A 14,308-nucleotide genomic window follows, 5' to 3' on the forward strand; every position below is an offset into this window, starting at 1 on the left:
ATTAAAAAACTAAAATATATATGATGATAAATCATTTATAAAATATTTTAAAAGCTGTCAAAAAAAATTTGTTGTAATATTTTCTTATAAAAGAGTAGTAATACCTGTATAATAAAATATAAATAACTTATTCAATTTATAGACTAGTTTTTAGACTAATTTATTTGTGAACCAAAATCTCGGTGACTAATATTAATGACCAATTCATTATAATCATCAATTTAAAAGTTATTTTAATTATTAATAATTTTTAATTTATAAATTGGTACGGGTAACTATAGTAACTAATTATTTTTTATCATTAAAATTAGTCATTATTTAATTATTTTCTTGTAGTGTACTCAATAACATTTTTAGGTTATAAAAGCTTAGAATATGAACATTAGAGAATAAGTGAGAAATAACATAGTTATAAAAGATTAAAAAACAAAATAACGAAAGAAATAAATTTATAAAAATATTTAAAAAGATAAAAAACAATGATAAAGAAAATAGATTGATTTCACTGCTCTTCCGAAATAGGATTCATTATTGGTTATCTAAAGATTATTGTTCAATTAATTATTATCTTAGATTTTCAAATTAATCAATATAAATTCTTAATTAATTTGTTCGCGTCTTACTTTTAACCAAAGTACATTTTCAATTAAAAGCAAGAACTTTGTAGATTAACCATAGTAAATTTAACTAGAGTACATTCTCAATTAAATATTACTATGTTTAATCACGTATATTCTTTTATCACTTTTATCAAGTAAAAAACTAATTAACCAAAGTACATTCTTGATTAATTCTTGTTAAACTTTTTACCACTAATCAAAGTACATTCTTAATTATTGGAGAAAACTCGTTCAATCGCATGAAAGTTTCTAAATTAAAATTAAAAACCTTTAGACTCACATGATTGATATGTTATGTAGATTTAACCCCATGTTTACTTTCTATAATGTAAAAATCATTACTTTTAATTGATTAAGAAGCAAAAGACATAAATAAAAATAAATCACAATAAGAATCAAAAGAACAAACAAATTTATTCATCTAACCTCATAAATCAATTAAGAATCCAATATTAAAGACTAAACGAGGGCATAAATATGCATTCATCACACCCCTACACTTATCATTTTGCACTCCTGGACAAAACTTAGTAATTTCAAAACTTTATTTCGAATCAATATTCATATCAACATTAAACCAAAAGAAAAGAACTTTACTAGAAACTAATCAAATTGACATGAATCATGCGAATGGAAAAACTCTATTTTAAACACATGAGTTAATCTTTTGCTCAAGTTAAATTGTATATTCTTTCATGAATGCTCTCTTAAGTGTTTAAGCTTGTGTTTGCACTCAAAATATTCATGTATGTAAACACTATCAAAACTTAGAAAAATTCTAATATTCACATATTTTTGAAAAACATGCATTCAAAGATCATGAGAACTTTTCAAAGGTTGTAATGTGACCAAGGCAATAAGTAGGAAAAATTTAGGATATAGAAGCTTAACAAAGATTTGGAAATAAAGAATTAAGGAGAAGATATTTTGGAAAACAAATATATTATTTTATTTGTTCTCTTTTTGCAAAAACAATTATCCTTCTTTTTGTACATTTCTTTTCCCACTCTATTTTCTTATCTTTTGTTTCTTTCACCCTCTTTTTTCTATGAAACTCTTTTCTTTATTTTTCCATTTTTATTATTTTTGGGTGAGGTACTCACCCATACACTTTAATCATCACTCATTCCTAACACAACTCATTAGCTCCTTCTTTCATCCTAAGATAAGGGATAATATTGTCTTTTTCTTTTCAAGGTTTTGCAATGGATTTTAAGAAAAAGAAGTTAAAGGCTCAAAGGAGTTATCAATGGATTAATATTAAGGTGTATTTATTTGGCCAAGTAGCTAAAAATAAGAAATGTCTCCATTATATCAAATAGTGCATATCTACCTAAGTTGCAAAACAAAAGAATCAAACAAAATATTAGAGTATATACAAAATATGAGCAAGTCATTCAAGAAAAATATGAATAGCAAGCGGTGATCCATCCATCATAATTAGGTTCAAAACTCACAAGACTAAAAACTCTTTCACAAAAGATTCAACCAAATAATTCTCAAATTAACTCAATTAATGATTTATAGTTATGAATTAATTAGGCTAGCTTATGATCAATTTAATAATCCATTCAACATAAAACATGACTACTATTTCAAGATTATGATTGTTTTAGTTGCTAGACAGATCCTAAAATTCAATGTCAATATATTTTATTGAAAACAATAAAATATTTTTAAGTAAATTTATTATGAGACATACTGTGTAAAAGTTTCACCAAGTGAAAAGTTAATACTTTCACAATTTTCTCAAAAAGAAATCACATTTTTTCTCGAGAAATAAAATAATAATTGAAAAACAGAAAAAAAAAATCCTAATTAATATTTGTCTTCCCCACACTTATTTCAAAAATTATCTTTTATAAATTTATTTTAGGAAAGAAACAGAAAACTTTTGAAACTTTTGGCTCAATCTAGTCATGTCAAAATTTATTTTCTTTAATTTTATAAAATACAAATCACTGTGTACAATTTTATTAATTTATTAAATTTTTATTTTTAATAAAAACAATTTTTTTAAATTTAATAAAAAATTCTATTTATGCAGAAAACAGAAAATAAAAATGTATGTATCTTTAAATTTTTATATATCAAATTAATCTCACTAAAGGTTATACTAACCTATAAATATTAGTTCCCAAAAATAATTTTAGATATTGTATCCAAGTCAATTTTATAAAATTGAATGTAAAAAAAAATTGAACTAATTAGAATGTTATTAATAACAAATATTATAAAAAGTATCTTCCCTAAAAATATACTATTTAGGATAAAATTTTATTAAAAAGGTAATTTTTAATTAACATTTTTAAGTGTAAGGAATACATAAATTTGTATTAACCTTTTTTAAATAGTAACGATATATTTTAATTTTTAATTAAAATTTATTAATAAAAATAATAATTTACTAGAAATAGAATATTCAAATTTCATATTCTTTTAATGACAATTTTTAAAGATGCAGAGGCAAGTTGTTATTTTTTTTTCATTTGAACTAAAAGCAGTAAAATTATATTCAAAAAAATAATTTTAAATAATAATTAAAAAGGAATAATGAATTAATTGAATATCACATTATTTTTACTAAAAGGAGAAGGATGCAGGTTGTGACAACTTATAATTCAAATATTTTTTCTAAAATTGAAAATGTACAAAATTTTATCATAGTTATATATTTAATATTTGTTAAAATTAATTTTATGTTTTAATATGAAAAGTATAATAATATTTAAAAATATCAAATGAGTTCATTGGAATATATGTTAATTATAAAACTTAAGCCAAGTTGTCCCAACTTATCTTAATATTTTTAAAAAGTGAGATTGAAAGTAGTAAAATAATAATTGTTATGAAAATAGAATAATAAATTGACATGTTAATCTTTCTCATCATTTATAATTTATGAGCTAGTTCATAATTTTTTAACAAAATAAATAACAAGAATTTACTATTATCAACACATAAATATATTTTTCACATAAATCTCAGTTTTGTGATTGTAATGGTTGTTTAAGAGAATTGCTAAATAGACACCTCTGTGTTCTTAAGACTCTAGATTATCATCATGACTTTGTTTTTGTCTTAGTTATTTATATAAGAAAATGGGAGAAGTCGTTCTTAGTCTAAACCAACTTTCAACAATTCAACCTATATTCATCATTTATTCCTTCAACATATCATCATTCTTGACTTCGTTTACCTTATTCTTAGTTGCTTACGTCTTTAAGGATCTTTCTCCCTTTCATTTCATTTTCGCTTTTCTTATAATCACATTTATTTTACTATTGGACTTCTAGGCTAGTTGTGACTATGGGCAGCAAATCGATTTATTTATACTTCATCCATTTAATCAATTAACAAGTAAATCTATCCATTTTTATTTTATTTTCGATGATAAATGATTCATCCACTATTATTTTTAAAATTCAATACATATCTGATTATAATACTATATCAATCAACTAATCCAGCCTATCTCTTATATTTAAAATATTTTTTTTTTAAAGTTCAATTTTTTTTTTCAAAACTTGTTTACATATTTTTATAGCAATCAAACCTTTAATTTTTCCGGCTTCAAAAGCAGTATTCTTTTGTTTTATTTTTTAAATTAATTATTGAATGCGTTTAGATTACTTTATTTTCTACTTAAATTTGCTAAACAGATTCTTTTCATACAATTAATCAACTCTATTTCAATCCTTCTGTAGAAAAGTTGTCCCCTTTTTTCTTTCATACAATTTATTCTGAATTTCTTTGAAATATCATTAGATTACCGTAATACAAGCAGCTAACTATTACGAATCAGGAAAGACCAAATAGTTTATTGTCTAAAATGTCTTTTTATGGTCAATAATTTGGCCTTGATTAATGTCATATTTCTAGCCACAAGAAAATATACTCTAAAACTTCAAAACGTGACAATGGAATTTTATGAAAACAAAATAACTAAAAAATTCACGAAGTCGTTGTACCCTACCCATATAATCAGATTTATCATGCTTCCAAAGAATTTTGAGGACTAAGTTTAATTATTTATCTTTTTGGATAGTTTTTTTTATAGTGTTTCTCACAAATAAAAAGTTTTGTAATTACTAATAAATAATTACAAATGGTAATAAATTAATCGATAATGAATATTTTAGTCAATAATAAATTCATCAATAAAATTCATCAGAAAGATCTGTCGATAATTTATAATTACAATTATCGATTATAAAATTTGTTGGTAACTTATAACTACAATTGTTGCATTAAAATATATTGGCAAGATCCGTCGATAAATTATAATTTGTGTTATCTATAAATATTTTTGTAAGTAGTTTATAATTATAACTATTGATAATATTTTTTTGTTGGCAAATTGGATACTAAATTTTTCGCTAAGTCGGATGACTTTTTTTTTGCGTATTAAGAGGAAACGGGTGAGGAGAAGAATAGAAGAACAAAAGAAGAAGAAAAAAAGAAGAAAAGGAAGAGGTGAAGGTGGTGGAGATGGAGGAGGAGAAGAAAAAAGAGGAGGAGGTAAAGACTCTACTGTGAGTGACAGGAAGTGCAACAATGATATGGTGCGGGATTAGGTGGATTGGCGATGATACAGAGGTGAGACAATGATGATTGTTAGAGTTACAAAAGGAGGTGAAGTGGGAGGAGGTGAGGGTATGATAATCCTACAAAGAGAAGAGAAGGAAGAAAAAAAAAAGATAAAAAAAAAAAGAATAAAGAAAAGAGGAAAAAGACTCAATAACATATTTTTGTCGATAAATATTATAATTTATATGTATTTACTAATAAATATATATAACGAATATTTATCAATAAATTTGTAGTACTAAATAATTATAAATAAATTTTATTGTCCAAATTTATTCACAATCACTTTATCAACAAATTTGTGATCATTAATAGTTCATGATTAAATTTCAATTATTAACAAATTTTTGTTATTATTCACGTATTATATATGTGTTTTCATATAATGTTGTTGAAACTTTAGAATTATAAATTTGCTTTACTTTTCAATTACTTATTGCAACTAATAATGAATATACTTTCTTTTCGTTTTAAGAAGCGGTTTTAACGCTGATGTAAATTTGGAACACTTCCACAGTTTATTTATCTATGTTATAAAGTTGTAATTTCATATTAACGTTTATTACTCTTTACATACATCTAAAGAAAAAAGAGTAATTACCTAGTCCTAATAGCATTTCTACCCTAAATATTTAAATTCAACATATACTATTTGAATTTGAAAATTTATTTTTAGGAAAATTTGAAAACTATTTCTTAACTACAAATATTACGAAAATGTCGATAGGAAAAAAATTAGTCTTTCGTTTTTATTTAAAGGCATTAATCATTGATATTATGTATATATAGATATATTATAATTTTATATATTGAAATAGAATACACTAAATAATATATATATATATATAGATTATTTTTCTCAATTCTAATTTATGCAAAAGTTTTCAACGCAAATATTTGTTTACATGAGATGTCTTGAATAGAGCAAACAATAAAATATGATATGCAAAGAAAGAAATGATAAAGTTTTTCAGCTAAGGTGACCCTTTCATTCATATTTGTGCACTTTTTCTATTATAGTGTATGGCTTCGTGCCTAGTCCAAAAACTGAACCTTTAATCCCCCAAGGACAAATCTATTGGCCAATTTCTTAAAAGAGAAAAAAACAGACAAAAGTTTCATGTCGTGTGCTAACCGCTAAGTGGCTCAGCATTCTAGAGCACACCAAAAAGCTCCCTCTGCCCCCCTTATTATATTTCTCTTGTAGTTGGTTCAATGTTCTCCTTCAATACAAATCATATCTCTCAACTATGTTTGCTCATATTAATTACTCCATTCCAACTCTGTTTATCACTATAATATATTCCTCATTTAAATACTAAAATTTCAACTACCAATTTTATTCATCAATCTATACTGAAACTTCAAATACTAATGACATCAGCCACTTTCAATTCATGAGCATATATCAACCGGTATTTTCAAATATTAATCTTTTGAATGGAGTTTAGGATGATAGAGTTGATTCTATCAGTTGAAAAGCATGAAATATTTTGAGATGATGTATTTTATTTATAGAAGCTCCTAGTCCTAGGTATCCCCGCAAACAAGAAAAATAGTTCAGAATCGAACAGTACTGGCATGAAGAAAAAGGCATCACGGGATGAACTTTTGTTGGTAAACCGTGCCCAACAGGGAATAGTGGGTGCCATTCACACATGTAAAAGGGCACCATCACTTCAAGGTGGTGTATTTGGTTACCAACTTTGTTTGGAAGGGGTTCCAATAACGATTTTTCTCAGCTTTAGAATGACTTTTGCTTACTTTTCTTTTATATATTTTCTAAAACTTTGAAGCCTCTCTCTTTTCAACTCTTCAAAAACAATTCCTAATATTAGACTATACCATTCATCATGTACACCTCAGAAGAAATACATGCAAGTTAGGCCTTTAATCTTTCTATCATTAAGGATTAGGTACACACCAAACAACCCCAATTTACCACAACAATTATCATCAGAGTAAATGTTCTTCGGGGCATGTCTAATATCAATCACTTCTCTGTTTTTTTCAACATTTTGGTATAACGGCACAAACAACTTAACCGAAACATATTTTATTTACAATAAGTGAACATTTTTGGTCAACTTTGGCTAGTCACTAATTGTCAATGTTTTTGTTACTTGGAACATGATTTCATTTCTTCTGAGATTCTTTGTGAGAAAAAAAAGAGATGTTTTTACCTCTTACCAACTATTGGACAACTTGCTTTTTAAGGAAAATATAATCATTAGAACAAATAAATTTTTATAACTATAAAAGGAAAGAGAAAAAAATATAGATATCAACTGATTGTATAGTTTTGTTAAGACATCAAAATATCATTACTTATTCTTATTCAGCATAATATAGATAAGATACATAGATAAGGAAGGTAAATGTTGTCATACTTGATTGCTATTTCAAGGATCTCATGTGACACTTTCTTTCAATAATTTGCCCTTATGGTAGGTTTTTGAAAGACTGTTATGCCCCCAAAGGGAGGACTTCCTTAACGTGAAATTGTGGAAACTGAGGGGCTGGGGTTTACCAACCCCATTTTAGCATTAAAAATAAAAAGGATTTTATTTTTAACATAAAAGAGAAGCTAGAGTTGGACATTGATTTTGAGATGTATATATAAGGCCATTCGCTTGTCATTACGAAAATGATAGCACCTTTTTTCAGCCTCCAGGAGAACATTAGAAACGGAACGGAGATTAAGGATTAGACAAAGTGTTCCGAAGGTAAAAGACGCTCGGGATATTGTTCTGCTGGCCGCCCTCATCTCCCGTCATTTTGTATTTCACTAGGAAATACATTTCTGATTCTGTAAGGTTCGTGCTCCCATTTCTTTCAAAATTCTCTTGTGGCTGAAAATTCCTTTCATTCACATGCATGGAATGATGAGACCATAGTTTTCTGCAATTTTAACAGAGCAATGTATGACTTCGTTTTGGCATTTTTGTTTTAAAATTTGTTCATACGCGGTCTTGCATGAAGTTGTTTAGAAATGAAGGTAATATGTGTTCTTGCAGGTTCACCTTATTGAGAGATGAAGGGGAAGAGCCAAAAGGTTTTCTTGCTTTTCTGGTTTGGAATGACCCTACGCTTGTTTTTCTTACTCGGTGCCTGTTGCGAGAAGACAACAAGGTTCTAATCTACTCTTCTTTTGCTCCTCATTTTGGTGTATAGCAATTCTGCATTTTATCTCCTACCATCTTAACGTGTGTGTCAGAGAGAACAAAAAGGAAAGCAAGAGAGATAAAAGAAGCTTGAGACCAAAGTATTTAAGGAAAACATTCTAAGTTTCATGTTGTTTTCATTCTTTCTTTGAAAAAGGGTACCCATATTCAACATCACACTCCTATAATTCTGTGTATTTACTCTCTTTTTTTCTCACAATAACGATTTTTTCTGCTCCAACTTTTTAAATATATTGTCAACATTTTTTATTTTTTATTTTTCATTGCATCACTAATTTAACTCATGTTTTTTTTTATTGTTAAAAAAACAACATTACTAGTTAAACTAAATAAATGCGGAGAGAGAGAGAGAGAGAGTTTCATAAGCAGAAAGAGTCACGGTTTCTTTGTCTTTTGTGTCGCGTTTCTTATCACATGCAACTTTTTAGAATTCTATGTCCTCGGTAAGGTTTTAAGTTAAATCTATTTGTCATTTTTATGTTAACTTTTTTCCCTGAGATGGCTGCATTACTTTATGGTTTGTGGTAACGAAAAGTTAGCCACTACTGTGGTGGTAATGAAAGGAATTGATTCTTGCACCCACGTCATCATCCCTGAACCGTCTGACTTTAATTTCACATGACTTTGATAACAATGGTCTCCACAGTAATAATGAAATATTCTGTCTTGTATTCTGTTCAAAGCATACGAATAAATATTAAGGAATTTAACTAAATTGATACGTGACGTGAATCTCACACACATTAATATATTTCTACATAGTTTTCAAATACCTTCTTCTTTTAATATTTCCCTGTTAGTTCATAGCAATGGTTTCTCTTCACTTCATAAAGATTTTTCTTTCCATGCATGCCTTTCAACTCCAGAAAAACTATGAGGCAAAGCCCCCCCACTCAACAGACAACTTCTAAGTCTGGGGTCATTCTGAATACAAAGAACAGTCAACAGGTGATTGCAAGAATTAATTTGATTCCCTCACAGGTTAATTAGATTTTCTCGTTTGGTCCGAAACGAGTGCATCGTTTTTGACTCCGACAATTGTCTTTGACTTTCACTTTTTCAGGTGGTGGTTGACAATGGCATTGTTTCCATCAATTTTTCAAGACCTAAGGGTTACACCCTTGGAATGTCATACAAAGGAATTGACAATATACTCGAAGACGATAACGAAGAACAAGATAGAGGGTATTTACCTACTTCACACGAAATTTTTGAACTCGATAAATTTTAAATTATCAAGTTTGGCATAAAGTCATAGGGACTAATATATGGTTTAATTCTTAAACTGACCGAATAATACGTGTTCATATTTGTTTCCAGGTACCTTGATGTCGTTTGGAATATGCCACCATCAAAGAATAGTACTTTTGAGAGGTATAATATTTTGTCGTCTTCATTATTATCATGTGTTAAATTATTGGTACACTTAATGACAAGCTAGTAGTAGTAACAATCTGAAGTGATACACGTGACTAATTCATAATTGGAATCATGTTGCAGAATCTTCGGGACAAATTTTACGGTTATAGCAAATGACGACAATATCGTTGAGCTCTCATTTTTAAGAACATGGAATTCGTCCATGAAAGGCTCGAGTGTCCCTATGAACATTGACATAAGGTGGATGATAATTTATAGTAGTCATAGTTTTGGAACAGAACATATATGGACGATAATGACAGCTATACTATGTTTATAAGCTAATTAACGTTACACCAAACAAACTTTTATACGCAGATACATTTTGCGAAGTGGTGATTCCGGATTTTATGCATATGCAATATTTGATCGTCCTGAAGGATGGCCTGCGGTGGAGATTGACCAAATTAGGATCGTTTTCAAACTCCAATCCAAGTAATAACTAATATATATATATACTTTAGTTTCACTTAGTTCTTTGGATTCATTCTAATTTAATCCTTGTATGATTCTTTATACTAGTGAGATAAAAATATATTTAAAAAGTGAAGATGTTTTTTAGTGAATAAAAAGAGACAATCGTTTACTTTTCATTATAATACTAACTATTATAAAAGTCAACAGTTGATTCAGTGATGTAAAAAAAAATGGTTGGTGCAGATTCAACTATATGGCAATATCGGATGAAAGGCAAAGAAACATGCCAACGAAGAAAGATAGAGAAACTGGTCAAGAATTGGCATACCCCGAAGCAGTTCTGTTAACGAAACCAGCCAATCCAGAATTTAGAGGAGAGGTATTATGTGGCACGTATTTGTATGGTTGTCGTATATGGCAATGTTTGTTTGGGTGTTTTTTCCTTTGTCGGTCAAAGTTCAAAATGCCCGTGAATTAAAGAAATGATGGTTTTTGTGTTGGGTTCAGGTGGATGACAAATACCAGTACTCAAGTGAAAACAAGGATAGCACTGTTCATGGATGGGTGAGTGTTGATGCCGATGCACCCGTGGGTTTCTGGATGATAACCCCAAGCAACGAGTTCCGCAATGCTGGCCCCATCAAGCAAGACCTTACTTCACATGTTGGCCCCATTACCCTCTCGGTATGCCCCCAGTAATTCCTGTCTTAATCAGTCAAAACAAGCATAGCATCAATTTCGATCCAAGTTGTTCATAGTATAAACACATGGCTGGCAGTATCAAATATTCAAAGAACTTTACCTGTTACGTTATGCATGTTTGTAATTAGATGAAAATGTAAAACCAATTTGTTTTTCGTGTAGATGTTTGTGAGCACTCACTATGCTGGCAAGGAGTCAACCATGTCCTTTAAAGAAGGGGAGACTTACAAAAAAGTTTTCGGCCCTGCGTTCGTCTACGTTAACTCTGCTTCAGGCGAGGATGGTACACTATCCCTCTGGTCAGACGCTGTGCAGCAGGTAACACTTACCCCTAACACACCCAACTCTGCTTATTTATCAAAGGTTACTAAAGCTCTTCTGTCATCACGCATGATTTGATTTTGTTCTGTTACCAATCAGCAAGCCAAAGAAGTCAGAAGTTGGCCGTACGAATTTCCTAAATCTGTGGATTTCGTTCCACCCAGTCAAAGGGGAATAGTTTTGGGAAGATTACTAGTGAAAGATAGGTAAATAATGCCAATGCTTTGTGCCCACTTTTTATTTCTTTGATTTCTTACTACCTATAAAAGAGAGACTGATGTTCTTTTTATTTCCTTGCTTCAACAGTTACTACAGAGGAGGTAAAGTTGTGTATGCTGACAATGCTTACGTTGGCCTAGCTTTACCTGGAGAAACAGGGTCATGGCAAAAAGAAAGCAAGGTATATTTGGAATTGTTGTCACCGAAACTTATTTTATCTTGGTAAGGCACTCAAAATATTTGAATTTGATGCTATTGACAGGGCTATCAGTTCTGGACTCAAGCTGATACAAAGGGTTTTTTCCTGATAAATAATATTGTGCCCGGTGACTATAATTTGTATGCATGGGTTCCTGGCTTCATTGGTGATTACAGATATAATGTTACAATCACCATCAAAAAGGGTAGAATTTTCTTCCCCAATTTTCTTGTGGCTTCAGGGCAAAATTAGTTATGAATCGCCCAACTGAACAATTACTTGTTTGAACCTCTAGGAGGAGTCATCACATTGGATTCACTTGTGTTTGTTCCACCAAGAAGTGGACCAACCTTGTGGGAAATTGGGTTCCCAGATCGCACGGCTGCAGAATTCTATATACCAGACCCTTACCCTACGCTCATGAATAAATTATACAACAAAAAGCCCAATGACAAGTAAACCAAAACCCATTATATCATTAATTAACAGTTCTTCTTCTGTTTCCCAGTCTTCAAATTTTTCACCTTTTTATTCATTTAATGTATTGGGGTCTCCACTTTTTACAGGTTTAGGCAATATGGGTTGTGGGATCGTTACACTGATTTATATCCAAATGATGATCTTGTTTTCACTGTTGGTAAAAGCAAGTATGACAAGGATTGGTTTTTCGCTCACGTTTCAAGGTAACACACTCTTTTAAACACACTTCCTAGCACAAAATTATTAGATACATGAAATTTGATGATTTTACATCATATTTAACGAACCCAGATCCTAAATTTATTAATTGACAATCTTTGTTGGGTTTTGAATCTAAATTGCAATGTATGCAGAAACGCAGGAAACAAGACATTCCAGCCAACGACATGGCAGATTGTATTTGATCATCCAAATGAAGTAGAAAAAGGAAACTACACATTGCAACTGGCATTGGCATGTACCAGTGATGCTAACCTGCAGGTACATGGTTTGAAATTTGACATATGGAAAGAGAATGAGTTAATGATTTTTAATGAGATGTGTTTCGTGGATGATGATGATGATGATGATATCAGATTCGTTTCAATGACGCTGGAGCAAAAAACCCAGACTTTGGAACTGGGAAAATCGGAGCAGATAGTGCGATAGCAAGGCATGGTGTGCATGGTTTGCATAGGCTATTCAGCATCGGTGTAAAAAGTAGTCGAATTGTAAAAGGAAAGAACACGATCTATTTGAAGCAGGCAAGAGCCAAGAATGCTTATCAAGGAGTAATGTATGATTATATCCGTTTAGAAGGACCTCCATCGACAGGGAAATGATTTTGTCCGACTGTCGTTCACCACAGGGTGAAAATAGCACTGTACATAGAATTTAGCCATTTGGTTGTCTTCTTTCATCTTTACAGCCACTTTTGGATCTGAGGACTCCTCCACCACATACCCCTAGAAGTATAAAACCAGAAGTAAAATTAAAGATGATAAACCTCCTAGGATAAAACAAGAAGATTTCTCAATTAAATACATATAATTCACTATACCTTTTTGGTTATACCTAAATAATAATAAAATATCAATTAACAAGCAATAAAATTGATATTAATAAATGTTGTATTATTATTATACTTTAAAAGTTGAATTATCGGTTTAATATAATTATAATTGATGTACTTTGTTTTTAGTACAATAAGGACAAGAAAAGAACAACAGTCTTTTTGTTCTTTTACTTTTGTTTTAACTCTATTAACGGAGAAGGTAATTCAATATATTTTATCTTTAGTAATTGTCGCATATTTTAATTAATTGATAATTTAACTTTAATATATACAATTAATTTAACAGAAAACAATTAAGGATTTTCAATTTATACAGAAAAATAATAAAGGTTATAAAAAACAACCTTTAATGGTATATTAATGTTATTTTTCTCTATACTAAACACACAAGAAAAGAGGGTTGAATTTTGTTTTTTTGCAATGTATCGTCTGATATAATATCAAACGATGGTTTTAGGTTGACAGACCAGCTAAAACTTATGAAAATTCGTTTGTACATTTTTCATTATTTCTTTAATGGGTACAATAATATGCAATATGAACATATAAATCAGTGCAATTTTATTTAAGTGCGGGTTTTGAATTAAAAGTAGATTAAATAGAAATGAATAAGATTAATAGCTTAATATTTTGGATAAAATCGTAAAAAAATGTTTAGAACATTTTAACAAAAATAATAATCATACAATGTAAATCTAAGTTACTAAAACCTCTTAATTAGATGTTTTTGTTTCCAATATTATATAACCACTTTTTCTAATCTATGTTGAAATTCATAATTTTAATTTTGAATTTAAATAAATTTATGTCTAAGTGATTTTGGAACGAGATTTTATGATTGCCATATGTTAAAAGTAGAGCTGTCAAAATGGATTACAATCCGTGAGCCAATACGGCTCTCCACGACTTTGATCCGGGTTGAGTTTGAAAAAATTATATTCTTTTATGCGGGTTAGATTTCAACCCAGCTCATGCGGATTGAACCCGTGGTGAGTCGGGTTGACCCACCAATCCATCTACCTATTTTTATTTTATTAAAATTTAATTTTAATTTTATAAAAAAATATTTATTATTTTCCTTTTGGTTGAAAAAATTATTTAA

The 14,308-nt window shown here is 29.4% G+C and overlaps 1 protein-coding gene across 1 annotated transcript; it reads left to right on the plus strand.

Moving 5' to 3' along the window:
• Positions 1 to 7,889: 7,889 nt before the first annotated feature.
• Positions 7,890 to 13,072, plus strand: LOC108328008 (uncharacterized). The gene is made up of 17 exons (XM_017561777.2): positions 7,890 to 8,026; positions 8,228 to 8,342; positions 9,262 to 9,343; positions 9,459 to 9,580; positions 9,716 to 9,769; positions 9,896 to 10,015; positions 10,133 to 10,249; positions 10,475 to 10,610; positions 10,739 to 10,915; positions 11,096 to 11,251; positions 11,354 to 11,460; positions 11,561 to 11,654; positions 11,736 to 11,877; positions 11,968 to 12,127; positions 12,239 to 12,355; positions 12,506 to 12,632; positions 12,728 to 13,072. Exons 2-17 carry the CDS (start codon positions 8,245 to 8,247, stop codon positions 12,971 to 12,973), a joined length of 2,055 nt encoding a protein of 684 aa, XP_017417266.1. The 5' UTR covers positions 7,890 to 8,026; positions 8,228 to 8,244; the 3' UTR covers positions 12,974 to 13,072.
• The last annotated feature ends 1,236 nt before the right edge of the window (positions 13,073 to 14,308 follow it).

This window comes from Vigna angularis, chromosome 1 (assembly GCF_016808095.1).
Source record: "Vigna angularis cultivar LongXiaoDou No.4 chromosome 1, ASM1680809v1, whole genome shotgun sequence".
NCBI classification, from domain to species: Eukaryota; Viridiplantae; Streptophyta; class Magnoliopsida; order Fabales; family Fabaceae; genus Vigna; species Vigna angularis.

Bases quoted from the DNA above. Each gene is read 5' to 3' on its own strand.
- LOC108328008 (XM_017561777.2), top strand. From the start codon at position 8,245: ATGAAGGGGAAGAGCCAAAAGGTTTTCTTGCTTTTCTGGTTTGGAATG. The intron at 11,461-11,560 runs GTAAATAATGCC...TTGCTTCAACAG, and splicing joins AGATTACTAGTGAAAGATAG to TTACTACAGAGGAGGTAAAG. The intron at 11,878-11,967 runs GTAGAATTTTCT...TTGAACCTCTAG, and splicing joins TACAATCACCATCAAAAAGG to GAGGAGTCATCACATTGGAT.